The sequence below is a fragment of the Nycticebus coucang genome, chromosome 5 (assembly GCF_027406575.1).
Source record: "Nycticebus coucang isolate mNycCou1 chromosome 5, mNycCou1.pri, whole genome shotgun sequence".
NCBI lineage: Eukaryota > Metazoa > Chordata > Mammalia > Primates > Lorisidae > Nycticebus > Nycticebus coucang.
The window spans coordinates 115,650,012-115,669,052 of record NC_069784.1 but is presented as its reverse complement, the minus strand read 5'-3'; the positions used below and the strand labels follow the sequence as shown (position 1 = coordinate 115,669,052).

At 36.8% G+C, this 19,041-nt stretch overlaps 1 protein-coding gene across 6 annotated transcripts in view; it reads left to right on the top strand.

Moving 5' to 3' along the window:
- Nucleotides 1-19,031, top strand: part of REPS1 (RALBP1 associated Eps domain containing 1) — an 87,272-nt gene extending 68,241 nt beyond the window's left edge. For 4 of the 6 annotated variants that reach the window (XM_053590877.1, XM_053590878.1, XM_053590876.1 and 1 more), the window contains 10 exons: nucleotides 3,915-4,002; nucleotides 4,826-4,927; nucleotides 7,733-7,805; nucleotides 9,021-9,139; nucleotides 10,012-10,076; nucleotides 11,884-12,069; nucleotides 13,307-13,402; nucleotides 15,592-15,740; nucleotides 16,432-16,537; nucleotides 18,774-19,031. In XM_053590877.1, coding sequence (XP_053446852.1) covers nucleotides 3,915-4,002; nucleotides 4,826-4,927; nucleotides 7,733-7,805; nucleotides 9,021-9,139; nucleotides 10,012-10,076; nucleotides 11,884-12,069; nucleotides 13,307-13,402; nucleotides 15,592-15,740; nucleotides 16,432-16,537; nucleotides 18,774-18,842 — 1,053 coding nt within the window. In that variant the 3' untranslated portion in view covers nucleotides 18,843-19,031. The remainder of the gene's footprint in view (nucleotides 1-3,914; nucleotides 4,003-4,825; nucleotides 4,928-7,732; nucleotides 7,806-9,020; nucleotides 9,140-10,011; nucleotides 10,077-11,883; nucleotides 12,070-13,306; nucleotides 13,403-15,591; nucleotides 15,741-16,431; nucleotides 16,538-18,773) is intronic. The other 2 variants (XM_053590879.1, XM_053590875.1) reach the window with 1 other exon arrangement.
- Nucleotides 19,032-19,041: the final 10 nt, after the last annotated feature.

The following is a 19,041-nucleotide window of genomic DNA, read 5'->3' as shown; positions in this document are numbered from 1 at the left end:
AGTGTTGGAAGTATTTAATGGACTATTAAAAAGAAGCTAAATGTTCACTCTAGGCCAGGCAGGCAGATCACTTGAGCTCACAAATTCCAGACCAGTCTGAGGTATAGGAAGACCCCATTCTTTTTTCTTTTCTTTTTTTTTTTTTTTTGTAGAGACAGGGTCTCACTTTATGGCCCTCGGTAGAGTGCCGTGGCCTCACACAGCTCACAGCAACCTCCAACTCCTGGGCTTAAGCGATTCTCTTGCCTCAGCCTCCCATCTTTTTTTTTTTTTTAAAGAGACAGAGTCTCACTTTGTTGTCCTCGGTAAAGTAATATGGCGTCACAGCTCACAGCAACCTCCAGCTCTTGGGCTTAGGCGATTCTCTTGCCTCAGCCTCCCGAGTAGCTGGGACAACAGGCGCCCACCACAACACCCAGCTATTTTTTTGTTGCAGTTTGGCCAGGGCTGGGTTCGAACCTGCCACCCTCAGTATATGGGGCCAGCGCCCTCAGTGAGCCACAGGCGCCACCCAAGACCCCCATTCTAAAAATAGCTCATACCTTCTTGAGGTTGCTGTGAGGTATGATGCAATAGCATGCTACCAAGGGTGACAAAGTGAGACTCTGTCTCAAAAAAAAAAAGAGAAAAAAGTTAAATGTTGGTTATTAGTTATTTGCTCAATAAAGTAAAAGTCTGTGAAAAGTTCCAAACTGGTCTTGTAGCACTGAGAGACAACCATTACACAGTGCAGTGATACCACTTGCAAATTGGGATGGTTATTAGGCTCCCTGAGTTCTGGTGAAATTGAAATTCTGATGAACTCATTTTTTTCTTGAACTGCTTATTAATAGTTTCTGATGGGTGGCGCCTGTAGCTCAAGGAGTAGGGTGCTGGTCCCATATGCCAGAGGTGGCGGGTTCAAACCTAGCCCCGACCAAAAACCAAAAAAAAAAAAATAGTTTCTGATAAAATCTGTTTCTGCAGAGTTGTATGTGAATCAAAATACCAGGGAAATTTGAAACTGATGAGAAGTGGAATGTACTAGTCTTTATGATGATTTATGCCCAGTCTTGAGGGCTTTATAAGCTATTCAGCATATGAAGAGTTAGTGTGATTACTGTTTAGGGGCAGCCAATGCATCTAATTTGGTGGTGCCCCCTTGTAGGTACCCGGGATATTCTCTAGGAGTACAAAGATGTTAAATCCAAGATTCCAGCCTTAAGTACCTTATAATTTAATTATTATAAAAGGTAATGATTATAACAAAGCCAGTTGAGGTCATTTTCAAGAGTTGAGGTGTACCTAGGACTCAGGTAGGCCTGGCCTTGGGGACTGAGACCCCCAGGGAGAAAGAGAGTTGACCCAGCCCGGTATATTTGCGGAAATTTTCACAAAAGATGTTATATCGTGAGACTTGAATGAAAGTAAGAATTGGCTGAAGTGGACAGAGGCAGGGCATTCCAAGTAGGGAGAATATGAGCAGGATTTAGTTCAGTATAGTGAGGAATGATGAGGGCTAAAGAATACAGTAGAAGCCCTCTGTAGGAGGGAAGATCTTTGTATGCTAACCTAAGGAGCTGAACTTTATCTCATAGGCCCCAGGAGCTAGAACAGAATACCATAACCAGATGGAGACAAGGATGAGATAGCTGGGAAGATAATTCAGACAGCAGTGTGGACAAGTGGCTGAATGAAGAGAGATGGAGGAGATGATAAGTACTTGAACTAAATTGGTGACACAGCACTGAAAAGTAGGCAGAACTGGATTCAGACAGAAATAATAAGATTTAAGAGATGAAAAAAATACAGATACATGAGCATAAGACCATATTTAATGAAGTGATGAGTTTTATAAAATTAAGTATTCAAATACATGATGAAAATATGCCATGAAAGCTTTGGGTGATATAACTAGGTAGAAGAAAATAGATGGAGCCTACAGTGTTATTGTTGTTGTTGTTGTTTTCCTTTTTTGGGGGGGGTGGGGGGAGCTGAGAAACACTAGTTCGAGAGAAAAAAAAAGTGTTACTTTGACAGCTTGTGGCTCAGAACTCAGAGGCTTAAAGACGTTAGTGGGTCTTCATTTGGATACTGAAATGTTTGAAGTCAAATCTCTATGTTGCTGCACATCAAAGTCACAAACACAGTTTCTGATACATGAGTGTGAGATTAGACCTGATCAAGCTCTTGAGTCACCTTGTGTTTTAGCAGCAGGATCCACCAGACTAAAGCCATTGCAGGCCCACGGTAACCAGTAGGTGTGTGACTAAGGTGTATTATCAAAAATGGATTTGTTGGTCCAGCAAAGAAGTTAATTATTTGGAGAATGAAGTCTTAGACCATTCCTGATTTTCTTGGAGTCTTTATTGTGACTTCTCTCTACTGTACTGCAAATATACAAAATCACTAGTTAATATTTTCCAACTGTTATAAGCTTTATAAATCTGAAATTCAAATTACTTTGAAAGAATTTGTCAATAGGACAGCCATAAAAATTGTGTTCATAAATTGATTGAATTTAGAAATTGTGAGAACTAAGCCAAGGAAACCAGTTAACATAGAGATGATATGCTGGAACTTAACTTGCTCTGACAAGGGCTTGCTGTTGACCCAGAGCTGTCACCAAACAAGTGTCTACTTAAGCTGAAAGGTCATTATCCTACACACTAAATTGTAAGCTTATCTGTTTAGTAGATAAATGTATTCGAAACTTAAGGACTCAAGTTCAGTCTTTAGCAGTAGTGCATACAAAGTAGGAACTAACTTCCTATAGAAGGAGCTGAACCCCCTTCGGAGTGCAAAATTGGCAGTGTTTTCTAGATGATGTATTGCTGTTAAAGCCAAATGCTTGGTCTGGCTCTAGTTTCTCCCTGGGGGTCTCAGTCCCCAAGGCCAGGCCAACCGGAGTCCTAGGTACATCTCTCTCTTTTTCTTCTTTTTCTGAGAGATTGCCCTTTGTCTTCATCCTCTCTTACTTGTCTTTGCACTTCCATTCTTTTTTCAAAAGTCTGTACTACCAATTCCTTTACGACTTCAAATAGACTTGCTTCTCATGAAGTTTAGATGTTGTATATGGTCATGAAGAAAGTTTACTGAAAATATTAGCGTGTAGAATGGGATCCTTACTTGTTCCTCTTAAAAAATGGATTCCATTGTGGAAGTTTTATTTTGAGACAATCAAATTTAAACAGTTCAAACTAATCTATAGGAATATGTGTTGTAGCTACTATTGTAATGTAACAGGCATCTCATTCACTGTGTTTTTATGGTAAAAAAGGAAAGTGCCGGTTTTTACTAAACTCTTGAAGAGTTTAGTAAAAGTGATTTTCGGCTGTTGCTTACTCTTTGGAGTCTCATGAATAGTGCAAAATTGTGCTCTTTTACTCCAAAGGTTCACATTTGCAGAATTTTTATCTGATTACTTCTCACTTTGATTTTGAATATTGTCTTGGACTTTGTTTTCTTTCTTTCTTTTTTTTTTTTTTTTTTTTGAAGTAACTTTCATTTTTTATTTTTATTTATTTATTTTTTATTGTTGGGGATTCATTGAGGGTATAATAAACCAGGTTACACTGATTGCATTTGTTAGGTAAAGTCCCTCTTGCAATCGTGTCTGGCCCCCAAAAGGTGTGGCACACACCATGGCCCCACCCCCCTGGACTATGTTTTCATAGCAGCACTTTTTTCATGTAAACTTTTACAATTTTAAATGTCCTTTTTATGAAACAAATCAGATTATAAGACATAATGAGCTTGATTTTTTAAATACAATTCTAGAGCTTTTAATTTAAAAAGTTTATTTTCATGCTTGCCTTAGTGTAATTGAGGAAGTCTATCTGCCGGTTTTTAGAGTGTTGTTAGGTTTGATTATTTCATGGTGTTAGCTTGACATTTTTCGTACCAATTCTGTATTTCCTCTCGTTTATCTCTAGGATACTGCTATTGTTCACCCGGTTCCCATTCGTATGACTCCAAGCAAAATCCACATGCAGGAAATGGAACTTAAAAGAACTGGCAGTGGTAAGAAAGCTGTCACCACGTTATATTTGCCTTTAGCGTCAGACTAAAATATATAAGTAATAATTCTGAGTTCAGATTTCTTTTATAATTGCTTATTTTTTAACTTAGTACTTTCTATAAATATATGTATATGTTTATGTGTATTTATTTATAATGCCGTTTTTAAAAGGAAATTATTGGGGGTTTTTTGTTTGTTTATTTGTTTTTTTGCCCTTTTTAGCCAAGGCTGGGTTTGAACCCGCCACCTCCGGCATATGGGCCCTACTCTGTTGAGCCACAGGCACCGCCCAGAAATTAATGTTTTTTTAAATTATAAAGTTTTAAAATAAGGACATTTGAAAATGTGACATTTCTAAATACTCTGTGGGATTTTATGGTACTGTAGCAAATTTACATTTTAAGTATGTTCAAACTTTAAAGAGCTATATGTTAAAATAAATTTTGGCTTTGAAACTGTATATGTTGTTGGAATTCTTAGAATTTCCTCTTATTTTAGATAACATATTTCAGTTAGGGTTTCTCAAGTAGATTTATTTTCTCTGTAAGTCAGCATCATAAATTACAGCCTGTAAGAGTGGTATTTTGTTCAAGTAATTGCTGTAAAGATAAAATTAACAAAACGTAAGCATGCAAATAAACTTTTCATTTTACAGTATTTTCTGTTATGGCAGGGGGAAAAACTCCATATGAACAGGCTTATTTTTTTTTATTAAAAAATAGTATTTTGTTTTATATCTCATGGATTTACCTGCCACTTCTTTGGCTATCTAAATGAAGTCTTACCTTGTACTCTTTATATTTTTATCTATTAATTCTCTGGTAGATCATACTAATCCCACTAGCCCAATACTTGTGAAACCATCTGACCTTTCAGAAGAAAATAAGATAAATTCTTCGGTGAAATTTGCTTCTGGAAATACTGTAGGTGAGTAAAAGATAACATTCCATCTTCCATTTGTAGTTTATTAAGTATGGGTTTAGAATTTGAATAATTCAAATGTATACACATTTACTACCACCTTCACTGAGAAAAGTAAAATATAGTTAACCCCTTTATTTATTTGTTGTTTTTATTTTTATTTATTTATTTATTTTTTGACTCTGTCTCACTTTTTAGCCCTCAGAGTGCCATGGCATCACAGCCCACAGCAACCTCAAACTCTTGGGCTCAAGCAATCCCCTTGCCTCAGGCTCCTGAGTAGCAGGGGACTACAGGCCCCCCCCAACACCCGGCTTTTTCTTTTCTTTTTTTTTTTGAGACAGAGCCTCAAGCTGTCACCCTGGGTAGAGCGCTGTGGCATCACAGCTCACAGCAACCTCCAACTCCTGGGCTCAAGCGATTCTTCTGCCTCCGCCTCCCAAGTAGCTGGGACTACAGGCACCTGCCACAACGCCCGGCTATTTTTTGGTTGCAGCTGTCATTGTTTGGCGGGACCAGGCTGGACTCGAATCCGCCAGCTCAGGTGTATGAGGCTGGCGCCTTAGCTGCTTGAGGCACACATATTAGAAAATATTTAACACTGTGGATAAAAATAAAGCTAGGAAAGTGGAAAGTGATTACCATTTTAAATGAAGGCAGGCCTTACCAAAAGATGTCATTTGAGTTAAAACTTGAAGGAGATGAGGAGGTTGAATCCTGAAGGAAGACCCGTTAAGGCACAGGGAACAGCAAATGTTAAGTCCTAAGGGAGGGAGAAGTTTGCTTCTACTGGATTAACAAGCAGACACCCGGAATAGAACTAGTTAAGTTTGGCAGGCAGAGATAGCAAGTGGTAGAGTAGTAACAGGGAGCAGTTAAGACTTTGACTTTTACCAAATTAGATGAAAAGCCATCAGAAGATTTGAACGTAGGAGTGACATGATCTGAACTTTTTTTTAACATGACCACATTGGCTCTCCTAATGATAATAGGCCAGAAGAAGGGAAAGAATTAAAACAGAGAGAAAAAATTTAGGAGAATGGTATAATATCTAGGCAAGAGAGAAATGGTGGCTTAGTGTCTAGGCAGCTAGCAGTAGAAGTGCTGAGAAGTGGTTGGATTCTGGCTGTATTTTTGTGTGTTTTGCAAGAAAAGACCTCAGGATTTACTTACCTGTGTGATGTAGGATGTGAGAGAGAGTAGTCAAGGATGATTTCAGGGTTCTTGGCCTCGACTGCTAGGAGATGAGGAAGGCTGTAATAGCTGCAGGATTGTGGAGGAAAAATAGGAGTTCAGTTTCAGATATATTACATTTGAGATGCCTATTCAAATACCCAAATGGAGATAGGTTTATTTTAGCATTATTCTTACACCAACTAAATAATTCTGTGATAATACAAGAAAATGAAAGGGATATATTTTGAAATGAAATGCAACAGATAACAGATTTAATGTGCAACTCTTGAACATATAGCATAATAATACCTTCAAATTGTCAGTAGAGTTTCTGTTCTAAAATTTTTTTAGTCTGTCATAGCTTCTAATCTACTTATTGAAGTAAAGCAGTATTTTCTGTTGCTTTATAACACTTGGGGGAAATTCAAAGTGATGTTTCCTCTGGAGAAAAATCTGAGACCCTGGCTAATTTCCTAAATTTTATTATTATCTAAGTACGTTTTATTCCCATATGAAATTTTTAATTTTACATATTAATAATTTTTAAAATATTTTATTTTTAATATTTCTAAGTTTTTCTTTGAAAGTGACCTTTTCCATCACAAAAGTAATTCACACTTATTGTAGAAATTAATAGATAAAAACAAGAAAATTATTCATACTCTCACTGTTCCATAAATGTGTATAATTAAAAAATTCATTGTCAGTTTTATTCTTGTTCTGTGCATATTTAAGTTATATTTTTATATAAGATGAAAAAAAAATTTTTTTTTTTTTTTTGAGACAGAGTCTCATTGTGTTGCCCTCAGTAGAGTGCTGTGGCATTACACCGTACAGCTACCTCAAACTCTTGGGCTTAAGCAATTCTCTTGCCTCAGCCTCCCTAGTAGCTGGGACTACAGGCGCCCCACCCACAACGCCCAGCTATATTTTGGTTGCAGTTGTCATTGTTGTTTAGCAGACCTGGGCCAGGCTTGAACCCTCCAGCCTCACTGAGCTACAGGTGCCACCTATATAATATGAAATTGTAACACAGTTGTCCCTTGATACCTGTCAGGGATTGGTTCCAGGACCCCCTGTGGATAGGAAACTCTAAAGATGCTCAGGTGCCTGATATAAAATGGATAGAATTGGCATGACTTGCATGCATCCTCCCACATACTTTAAATCGTCTCTAGATTATTTGTAATACCTGATACAATGTAAATGCCATGTAAATAGTTTTATATTATATTGTTTTTTATTTGCATTATTTTTATTGTACTGATATTTCTTCAAATATTTTCCATCTGAGGTTGGTTGAATCCTCCAATGTGGAACCTGTAGATGCAAAACCACAGATATGAAGGACAGCATATATACTATTTTGTGACTAATTTTGAATATTTCTATATCATTAAATGTTATTTTTTCTGGACTATAAATCGTTCTATCTGCTGTATAAATATTCCATGATTTGTTTAATTGATATTTAATTTTTTTAAGTTAATAGCAGTATGATGAACTGTTAACCTATTAGCCAATCTTTAAATATCTCTGATTTGAAACAGCATTATCAGTTATATTTGTTTGGGGTAAATAGAGCAAAAAGTAAAGAAATGATTATTATTAAATAGGACATATCCCATTTATCAGCAGATGGTTACAGTAGTTCAGACTCTTTTACTTCTGACCCAGAACAGATCGGGAGCAATGTAACTCGTCAAAGGTCAGTATTTCTGTTAATGAAAATCATGTTAAAGTATCTTGTTGCATTTTAATGTTTAAAAATTATTTAGAACCAAGCACAAATTATTCTTTAGTTGATTTATGTAAAAGGCAAGTTATTTTGATTCTTTCCAACTTCTTCACAGTGTTTTATGGAAGATCTAAAAAGTACTAACACCTCTGCAGACAGTAAAGTTTAATATAGTCTTTTTTTGTAGCTAAATCGTCAGAGTATGTTAAGTGATAGATGTATAGCCTTATGGCAAGTACCAAAAGATTTCCGTATTAAAATGCCACCCATAACCACAGCCCCATGGCGGGCTGCCTACTCACCCTAAAGTTCTGCCTAATGTATAATGTTTCAGGCACAAAAAGAAAGGTGTGGGATAGAGTGGAAGATGGCAAGAGATTTGTCTGCAAAAGCTTAACCATCCACTAAAAGCTACACCCAGGGCAGAAGCATCTTTCTCTTTCCACTTTTTGAATGTGAAAAGTATTCTCTTGCCATATGCCTGGAGGGTGCAGAGAGACTCGTAATCCAGAATCTACAAAGACCTTAGAGTCAGAATTCTGTTTCTCTTCCTTCTATTCATGGAATTCTTGGTGTTTCCTAGCATTTTCAATCACATTGGAGTTTATTCCGCTTTTTAGTCCTATATGCAAGAGAGATTGCCAGTGACCTCTTTTTAGAATACAGTGGCAAAGAGGTGAATTTCTGGGGTGAGTTGAGATTGAGTATAGTCACCTCTAAAATGGGACGGCAGTGGGGACACAAGAACACCCGCCTCACATAGTAGAGCCTCATTCTACTTCAGTTTACCAAACTCCAGATTTGAGGAGATTGAAAGGTAGCCAGCTGGGAAAGCAGAGTTCCTCTTTTTAAAGATAGTTTTTCAAACTAATATTACTTTTAATTGAATGGGAAAACATTAACTAGGTTTGTAGTCTGTGTTACAACCATATGACTACTAACTTATTTTTCAAATTTTTAAAGTTTCATTTAATGTATAACTACAAGAAACGATTTGTCACATCAAATAACCATTTGTTTAGGACACATTACTAATAAATCTATCTTTGTTTTAATGCTTGTATACCTACTTGAGAAAATATCTTGCTAATAAGATCCTTTACTGTTAGCCAAGTTTGAATGCCTAAAAAGAAAAAAACTCCAATATAAGTAGCATGACCAGTTGTGACAGAGTAACTTTTGCAGGTCTCATTCAGGAACATCGCCTGATAACACTGCACCACCACCTCCCCCTCCACGGCCACAGCCCTCGCATTCTAGATCATCATCTTTAGATATGAATCGAACCTTTGCAGTCACCACAGGTAAGGGCCAGAGAACTGTAACAACACATTATTTGATTTTAAGTTAATCTAAGACACATATAAAACATTTTATTGTTTCTTTTAATATATATATTTTTAAATATTTATCTGAAGAAAATTTTTAGATTAAAAAGATACCAGATTAAAAAAAAAAGGTAACACATGAGAGAAGTTTTTTTCCTTAATTACTATCTAAAGTGTATTTGAGTACAGATAATAAAGATGGGACCTGAAAGATGTCACAGGAAATTTAAAAAGGAAGATAGGGTAATATCAAAGGAAAACTAATAGTTCTTAATTTGGCTGATGAAAGAGAGAAGAGTTATAACTTCAAGGTTTTGATGTTCAAGTAACTGGAAGTACAATTATTACACTGATTGAAATAGAAAAGTTAGGGCAAAGGGTGAAGATATGTTTTAGTCATTTTGTGTTTGGAATAGTGAGCAAAAGAGAAGATAATCAACAGGCCATTGGGCTTTTGAGCTGAGAAATATTGATGTCTATTTGAGAGTCATTTACATAGAAATGGGAGAGTGATGTGTTAAATGAAAGAAAACTTAGAAGTCTTTATGTTTGATAACCAAAGAGTAGTCAGGAATACAGAGAGGAAACCTACCATGTATACTCTTAAAACAGGAGCATGTCAAAAGGTCCTCATGTATTAGAGGTCAGAGGAACAAGGCCTGATTAAAGGCCATGAGGTCTAGCCATTAGATCACATATAAACTATTTAAACAGATGGTATCTGCCTTCCAATACTTACCAAACATTCTTAGAAATCTTCAGTGTGTGGTCACATTCATTCAGCCTGTTTCTTCTATTAGCAAAATGATTATATATTTACTAAAAAGAAGACTTGTATATTCACTCAGGACAACAACAGGCTGGAGTTGTTGCCCATCCACCTGCAGTGCCTCCAAGACCACAGCCCTCACAGGTAATTCTCCAAAGTGTTCATTACGAAACGTCCCCGTTATCAATTTGTTAGGTATTTAATTCTTGTCTCTCAGTATTTGGAAGGTCAGGAATTACCTAATGGTCATTCTTAATGAGCATTAATTCAGTGAAGCCAAGTCTTATTTTAGAAGTTAAGAATTTCAAGAATGATCTGAGTTATTTTTTGAAAGAACTTTATTTTGGGGGTGGAGGGGAATCTCACTTTGTTGCCTTCGATAGAGTGCTGTGGCATCATAGCTCATAGCAACGTCAAAAACTCTTTGGTCCAGGTGATCCTCTTGCCTCAGTTTTTCATTTATAGTAGAGAGAAAGTCTCACTTTTTGTCAGGCTGGTCTTGAACCTGTGAGCTCAGGTGATCCATCCACCTCGGCCTCCCAGAGTGCTAGGATTACAGACATGAGCTACCATGCCCAGCCTGAAAGAACTTTACAAGTGAAACAATAATATATTGATGAGAGAGGGTTTAGTGAAGAGAACAGTGGATTGGGAAGTAGATGTCCTTTAATGTCATGGGTCTAGCAGTGACTCACAGCATCTCTCTGGATGTTACTGCATCAGTTAAGGAAGTGTTAATGACCTCTGTGTCCTTTCCACGTCAGAACTGAAGTGCTACAGTAGGTGCATTTATAAAATGCTGTGGGACAGCCTTAGTGTCTAGTGAAGATAAGGATCACTTTGAGAAGGTGTAAGTAAAATGAAGGAAGCAAGGCTTAATCAGGGTCTTGAAAGATAAAGTGGTATTTATTGAGGAGAAGGCATTCCAAACAGAAGGTATGGCATCCAAAAAGCCATGGGGATGTGTGTTAAGCCTGCCATAATCCTCAGAAAAGGGAGATAGGTCAGTGTATCTGAAGTGCATGTGTGGGATGATGTGAAATGTAACTGGAGAGGTAGGGAGAAGGCTGGAGCTTGTCCCATATCTTAGTAAGAAGGGTGGAGTTCTTAGAGGAGATGGAGAAGTTTTACAGGGAAGAGACTGTAGCTTTATTTCTTTAGTATCCTTTACTTCTTCTGTCATAAAATGTCTAATCTGTCCTGTACTGGGCCTTTTTTGTTTTGTTCAGTATGTATCCATAGCACCTGGCGCGAAGTAGATATTCAGTAAACGTATTTTTTGACCCAAGATTTTAACAGCATTGGTCTGGCAAAGGAGTAGAAGGGAAGTGTGCTTGCCATGTTGGGAAAATAGAACAGTGGTTTTCATGCTTTAAAAATAACCTTTTTAAGAAACATAGTGAAACATTAAAAAAAAAAAACAACTTATTAATTCAGAAAAAAAATATACATGCAAGTGGAGAATTAGGGTAGGGCCAGACTCTCCCTGCTTCTCTAGTGTACTTTCTTTGCATTAAAAAATATTGGAGAAGTATCTTTCTGTTAGACGTTTTATCTTAATTTTTGGAGTGTCTTAGCTTTTCACTTAGCGTTCCAGGCGTCCTCAAACTTTTTAAACAGGGGGTCAATTCACTGTTCCTCAGACCATTGGAGGGCCGGACTGTAGTTAAAAAAAAAAAAAAAACTCCGAACAAATTCCTGTGCACACTGCACATACCTTATTTTGAAGTAAAAAAACAAAATGGGAACAAATACAATCACACCACCTCACGCAGTTTGAGGACCCAGGGTTTAAACATTGATTTACAGCCAACTATTACTGTTGTACATCTCCATCAATTTACAGATAATAAAACAGGGCATCTTTTTGGTGTATTTTCAAAGAAAAAGAAGTTGACTCTGAAATGCACTCCATAAAATGTTTGTTCTTCTCTCCTCAACCGTTCTGCAGGCTCCTGGTCCCGCTCCACATCGCCCAGTGGATGCTGATGGCCTCATAACTCACACTAGTACCTCACCTCAGCAGATACCAGAACAACCAAATTTTGCAGATTTTAGCCAATTTGAAGTATTTGCTGCATCAAATGTAAATGAAGAACAAGGTGACGAAGCCGAGAAACACGCAGAGGTCTTGCCGGTCAGTTTTCAAGGGGTTGGCTCATTTTCTGCTGGCAGTTTCTTTCCACATCATGTTGTTTATAACTCTATCAACAGAGTAGATATTATTAGAGGGGATGTCACTAAGTAAAATCTCTGCTGCTGTGTCTAGAGCAGGCATCCTCAAACTTTTTAAACAAGGGGCCAATTCACTGTCCCTCAGAGCATTGGAGGGCCGGACTGTAGTTTAAAAAAAAAACTCTGAACAAATTCCTATGCACACTGCACATATCTTATTTTGAAGTAAAAAAACAAATTGGGAACAAATACAATCACACTGCCTCATGTGGCCCGCGGGCCACAGTTTGAGGACCCTCTGGTCTAGAGGATTCATTATACTCCCTAGGACAGCACTTTTCAACTTTTTATTGGCACCTGGTTGCAGTACAATGCTTATTACTAAGGATCAGAATCAGGTGGAGAATAGGGGTAGCTATAGTGTGAGAATACACAGACACACCCACCTGGTCCTGGCTAAAACACTGCTCCAGAGGTTTCAGCTTAATGCTAAGCAATCTGATCATGTGAATTGGTGAATATTTCCATGTGATAAGAGGCTCCACTCAGTTTATGTAACAGTAAATTGTCTTAGTTAGAGGCAGACTTAAAGACTACAGGATGTCAAAATGTAATCTTTGCAATTAATGTTCCAGGAAATTCTATTGTAGTTCTACTGGTGAGAACTTCTTTAGGAATCCCTGACTTAAATCCCTGAGCATAAATGTGGACTTGAAAGGCCCAGGGGAATTCTGAAACTGCTATCCTGATGGTTTCAACTTCTATTAAGCTTCTGAAACAGACCTAAAAATCATATTTATTTGACTGGTATAATAGAGGTCAAGGTTTCATGCAGGTCTGATACACGGAGAATTTCCTACTAGCCGCTTTTTCAAACTTGTAACTTTTCCCATCCCCATTAGGAGAATGGGCCACACCCAGGGAGTCAGGGGTGGGCCTGAGGGCAAGTGCAGATGTGCACAGGGCACCAGGCACTGCAGTATGGCAGCTGTGCCCTCCCCTGCCCCCATCGCCTCTGCTCTGTTACTTTCCCTCCCCGCTGCCCTTCAGGAGCAGAGAAGAGTCATTTTTCAGGGTTTGTTTCCCTCTTCGTCTTGTCAGAATAAATATTTTCTTAACATTTCACTCTAATTTGTTATATATTCTATATTTATATAGAATTTATATAGAATTAATTGTGACAGTGTATTTACCTCTAGGTTGAAAAAGCTTCTGATCCTGCAAGTTCTCTTCGAGTTGCCAAAACAGATAGTAAAATTGAAGAAAAGATAGCTACTAGTGCTCCTGCCAATGTGGTATGTAGAAATCTTTTATGATATTGATAATTTTGTACATGTAAGAAGTTATATGAGGTGATTTTTAGAAACAAGTTCACCTAGAAATCATCTACCCCATCATACTGCCTTTAACTTATATATTTAGTCTATTTCAAAATAAATTCTATTCATTTCATGAAGGCGATATTCTATAACCTATCCTAGTACCTGCTACAGGGTCTCCAAAATTAAAGTAGTTACTACATTCTTTCGCATATCTGAAGCAGAACTGCTTCATAGGTCAAATCCAGTTTCTTTTATTGCAGTCTGAGTGTAATAGAGAAAAAGAATTAACCCCCTATGGTCACCGTTATACTTTGTACTCTTAGCATTTTATCTAACTGTTTTAGGGATAATTCCCCCCCAACATTTTATTATGAAAAATGTTAAACATACATAAAAGTTGAAACACTTTTACATCAATAAACTCACCACTTTGATTCACATTTTTACTATAGATTGCCTCACCACATATCTCTGCACACCTTCTGTCTGTCACTTCTTACCTGTCTTAGGCATATCAAATTACACCTACCAGTACACTTTCCCCTTACGGAAACAATTTTGGTGATAATATTTTTCTACCCAGGGCGGCACCTGTGGCTCAAGGATTAGGGCGCTGGCCCCATATGCTGGAGGTAGCAGGTTCAAACCCAGCCCCAGCCAAAAACTGCAAAATATATATATATATATATATATTTTTTTTTTTTTTCTACCCAGACAAGTTCTACTTTTTGGACGCTATTTTTTACTTCATGAATAGTTATGTGGTTTTTTAAAATGCAGTTTTGTTTTTGTGAATTCACAACAAATTAAAAATAGCACTTAACCAAAGATATGGCAGTTGACTATTTTTTATTTATTAAAAGGTAAGTCAAGTTATGGTAAATAGTGAAACATTGTATTTGATTTTGTAGGAGGGCAGATTCAAAATCTGCAACAAAGGGTGGCGTAGCTCAGTGGGTAGGGTGCTGGCCACATATACCTAGGCTGGAGGGTTCAAACCCAGCCTGGGCCAGTTAAAACAACAGTGGCAACAACAACAACTAAATAATAGCCAGGCGTTGTGGCAGGTGCCTGTAGTCCTAGTTACTTGAGAGGTGAGGCAACAGAATTGCTTAAGCCCAAGAGTTTGAGGTTGCTGTGAGCTGTGACACCACAGCACTCTACCCAGGGTGACAGCTTGAGACACATTTAAAAAAAAAAAAAAAAATCTCCAACAAAGAGATTTCAAGAGTTATAATTACTATGTATCTGGTTTTCAAGAGTTATAATTACTATGCATCTTTGTTTTGTCATATTTTTTAAAGAGTTGCCTAGCTTTCCACCTCTTTTTTTTTTTTCTGTAAAATCTGTTTATTTAAAGAGGGGGTGCCAATATTGTATTAGTATTGTTGTAAAGTGGACATTGTAAAAAATGGGAACAAATATGAAATAAAGTTTTCAATGGCTTTGTGTAAGTTCATGTTCTAAAAACAACATTTCCAACGGACTGTAACTGAGAATCTATTTTAATTCCAAAATTTAAGTTATTTTCAAGTTATAGAATCCCAAAATATATATATATATTTTTTTTTTTTATTGTTGGGGATTGATTGAGGATACAATAACTTTTTTTTTTTTTTTTTTTTAAGACTCTGACTGTGTCCCCCTTGGTAGAGTGCTGTGGTGTCACAGCTCATAGCAACCTCAAACTCTTGGGCTCAAGCAATTCTCTGTCTCAGCCTCCCAAGTAGCTGGGACTACAGGCGCCTGCCACAACACCTGGCTATTTTTAGAGACAGGGTCTCGCTCTGGCTCAGGCTGGTCTCAAACCCATGAGCTCAGGCAATCCACCTGCCTCAGCCTCCCAGAGTGATTACGGGTGTGAGCCACTGGGCCCAGCTTTCCACCTCTTTATAAGTTGTTCTATTCATTAAGATGATGCATTTTAGTATTTTTTGTATTGTGTGTACATTCATGACAGTGATGTCAACTAGAAACATCCTTTCTTACTGTAACTTAAGTTAGCTCTTGCTACAACACATAAATTGTCTTACAGTAGGACACATGACTTAGGATGTTTCAAGAGCAAATGGCTTAAAAATTGTGCCATTGTGCTGGTAAAGTGCTAACTATGAATGTCTTTTTTAAAGAAGACTATCATTAGTGGACTTCTTATCTTACAGAGCAAAGGCACAACACCTCTTGCTCCACCACCTAAACCTGTTCGAAGAAGATTAAAATCAGAAGATGAATTAAGGCCAGAAGTTGATGAACATACTCAAAAGACAGGTGTCTTAGCTGCTGTTCTTGGATCACAACCTTCTATTCCTAGGTAATAAAAACTATTCATAAGGACATTAAATTACCAGGAAGAAAAGCATAATAAAAAAAAATACTAAACTGAAAGAAATTGTGGTCAGACTAGTTCTTTAGTTGATCAGAGGTTCTTAGCTACTCCTTGAGAGCTTTCTCATTTCTGAGTAGGTAGATTATTTCTACTTTTTCACCTTTATTATGAAGTTAAATTTCAATTCCATTTTTATACCTTATTACACCTAGAGCAGATGTTTTTAAAGTTGTTAAGAGTAAAACTAAAGTTCTGATTATGGTTTATGTAAATGGGAGTGGTCAGACTTAAGGTTCATGGGCCAAATTCAGCCCATGGCCTGTTTTAGTTATGACTTCTACTTTTTTGTAAAAAGGAGAAGAACAAAAAGAGAAATAAAAATTAGAATATGTAACAGAAACTGTATGACCCGAAAAACCTAAAATATTTACTATCTGGTCATTTAGAGAAAATATTGCCAGTGCCTGCTGTAGACTATTTAGCTGAAACTCAGGTGACTCTACAAAAGAACAATAACAGCAATGCCATTGAAACAGAGCAAGTAGGATTGGGTTGTGCTAATGAGGAAAAAGATGCTGCCTCTGCTTTAATGTTTAGAAATTAATCAGGGGAAAATGGAGAAAATGTAAAGATATGAAATGAAGGCTGTGTTCTTTTTCCTCCCTTCATATCTCAGATCTATTGGGAAAGATAAGAAGGCTATTCAGGCATCCATTAGACGCAATAAGGAAACCAACACAGTTTTGGCCAGATTGAATAGTGAATTGCAACAGCAATTAAAGGTAATACACTTTCTGAATCTTTACTTGTGAAGTTCCATAGGCTAACGGCACCTCAGAGTTGAAGGGGAATTTGGAAGTGATCCAGTGATTCTTACGTGCATATGAAACTTTCCATGTAGCAAGACAGATGTTTACCTAAAATGTTTCATGAGCCCTTCAGTCTTTTAGTGCTAAAAGGAATGCTTTGTGCTCAATTTTAGTATAGACTGCTTTGTCCTACATATATATAAAGCGTCACTATTCCTATAATGTTCCTTATCTTAAATAAAGAAACATAAAGATAAGAAATGTTGTGACTTTCAGGTACCCCCAAGATCACATAGATGCCTCTCTAATACTCTTTAATTTCTAAATGATTTGATTGTGGTTAGTTTGTCCTTTTATCAATGACAACTCAGATTCTATTAAAAGGACTGAAATAGATCTAAAGAGGAAGACTGAGGGCAACTTAGATCATGTTGCATGTGGGAAAAGAACAGACAGCCTTTAATACAAATGTTGCTGATATATAGTGTGTACCATTGTTCTCTAATACTTGAGAGGAATGAAGTTGTTTTTTCTGTTAACTGTGATTTCTTTGAATCCCTGTAAATAAAAATTACTCCCAGAATCACTTAGTTCGTCAACATTCTTAAGCATTTATGTCTTATAAACCAGTGGTTCTTAAACCTTAATGTATATACACGTAGTCTGAGTTCATGTTAAAATGCAGATTTTGATTTAGTGGGTCTAAGATGGGCCTGAGAAGTCTGCATTTTAAGAAGCTTCCAGGTGATGGAGGTGCTGGGGGGAAGATTGTTGGTCCTGCTGCTTTGAATATAGCAAGGTTGTAAACCATACAAATGAAAACAATCTGTGGAAATGAAAAATGAATGCAGAGTTGGTTCATATCCCTCATCCAGCATTTATCCACACTGTCCTGGAATTATTATCTATGACACTTTTAATTCCTTTAGGGTATATCATAACCATTTTTGTTTAGGAAGACCATATACTATATCGTCCAAACCAAGACACTTTTGAGAGAAAAGGAAAAGGGTTGTATTAATACAGGGTGGACATAAAATTTGTGTGCAATTTAAAGGTACAACTATTTTAAATTGCATACAAATTTTATGTCCACCCTGTATTTAGGCCAAGATGTTAGGTGTAAACTGGGACTGTTTTAGATAAACTTAATGGTCATCTTGTCTCTTTCTCTAAAACTCAGCGTGTCTGTTGAATTAATTACATTATTTCTGTAGAACTATTCGATCAAAGGAGAAGACATTTATAGTTGTAGGATTATGAATTTAGCCCATTGTAAAGGAAGAATGCAAAACATAAGGGCAAGCTTGTCTAGTATCATACTTTGAATATGAAAATGTTCATGTATGTTTTTCTGAAGAACTAAAAAAAAAAGCAAATATACAGGAGCTATTTTATATCTATTTGTTTATATTTTTCATTATTTATATCTTTTAAGACAGAGTCTTGCTCTGTTGCCCAGGCCGGGGTACAGTGGTGCACAATCATAGCTCACTTGCAACCTCAAACTCTTGGGCTCAAGTGATCCTCCTGCCTTAGCCTCTCAAGTTGCTGGGACTGCAGGCATGCACCACCATGCCCAACTATTGGAGCTATTTTAAACATCACTTTTCTCATTACTCTGAGAACAGAAAATAGGAAGTAAGTTACCAAATACGAAGAGGTAATTCTGGTTAAAACAAGTTTATGACAGAGAAAAAGGAAAATAAATAGGTTAGAAATTTGATGGCTGTCTGAAAAGACTGCCCAGAATCAACAGTGGTTAAAAATTACAAACGCAAAACTAATTTATCCTTTGGGAAGCCAGAACTCAAAATGAGATCCAGGAGTTAATATTTAACTAGATGTCATCACCAGGGGAAAGAATCTATGTTAACAGTTTATCTACAGTTAATTCAGGGGCAAGCTTATGCACAATTCATGCATTGATACACATCGTTGCAAATGTTGCTTTTCTAATAATTATAGAAAAATATTTTAGTACCTGAATTCCTGTAATAAGAAAAAGATTTTAAGTTACTAGGATCATATTTCAATATTATAAATACGTAAAGAAGTCTAAAGCGAAGTATACTTTTAGAAATAGAAATAGCTTTTCCTTAGTCTTCTTGATAAATGTAACTTGTTTTCTTGAAGTGGAGCTGTTCTTATATGTATCTTCATTTTAATGTACTTTTGAAACACAATTTGGTCTTTGCATGTTTTTCAGGATGTTCTTGAGGAGAGAATTTCCCTGGAAGTTCAACTGGAACAACTTAGACCATTCTCTCACCTATAAGCCAATTGCCGTTAACTGTGAACACAACCATTTTTTTTGGTTCAAAACCAGTTTGGAGACCCAAACATTCAGCTGACTGCTTAATTCAACATTAAATTTTTGATTCTGTTTTGCCCCTATATGTTCACCATTGTATTTAAGTATCTTTTATTTTTTAATTTCAACAATAAAAGGGTCAGGATGACTTTTTCTGGAGGAT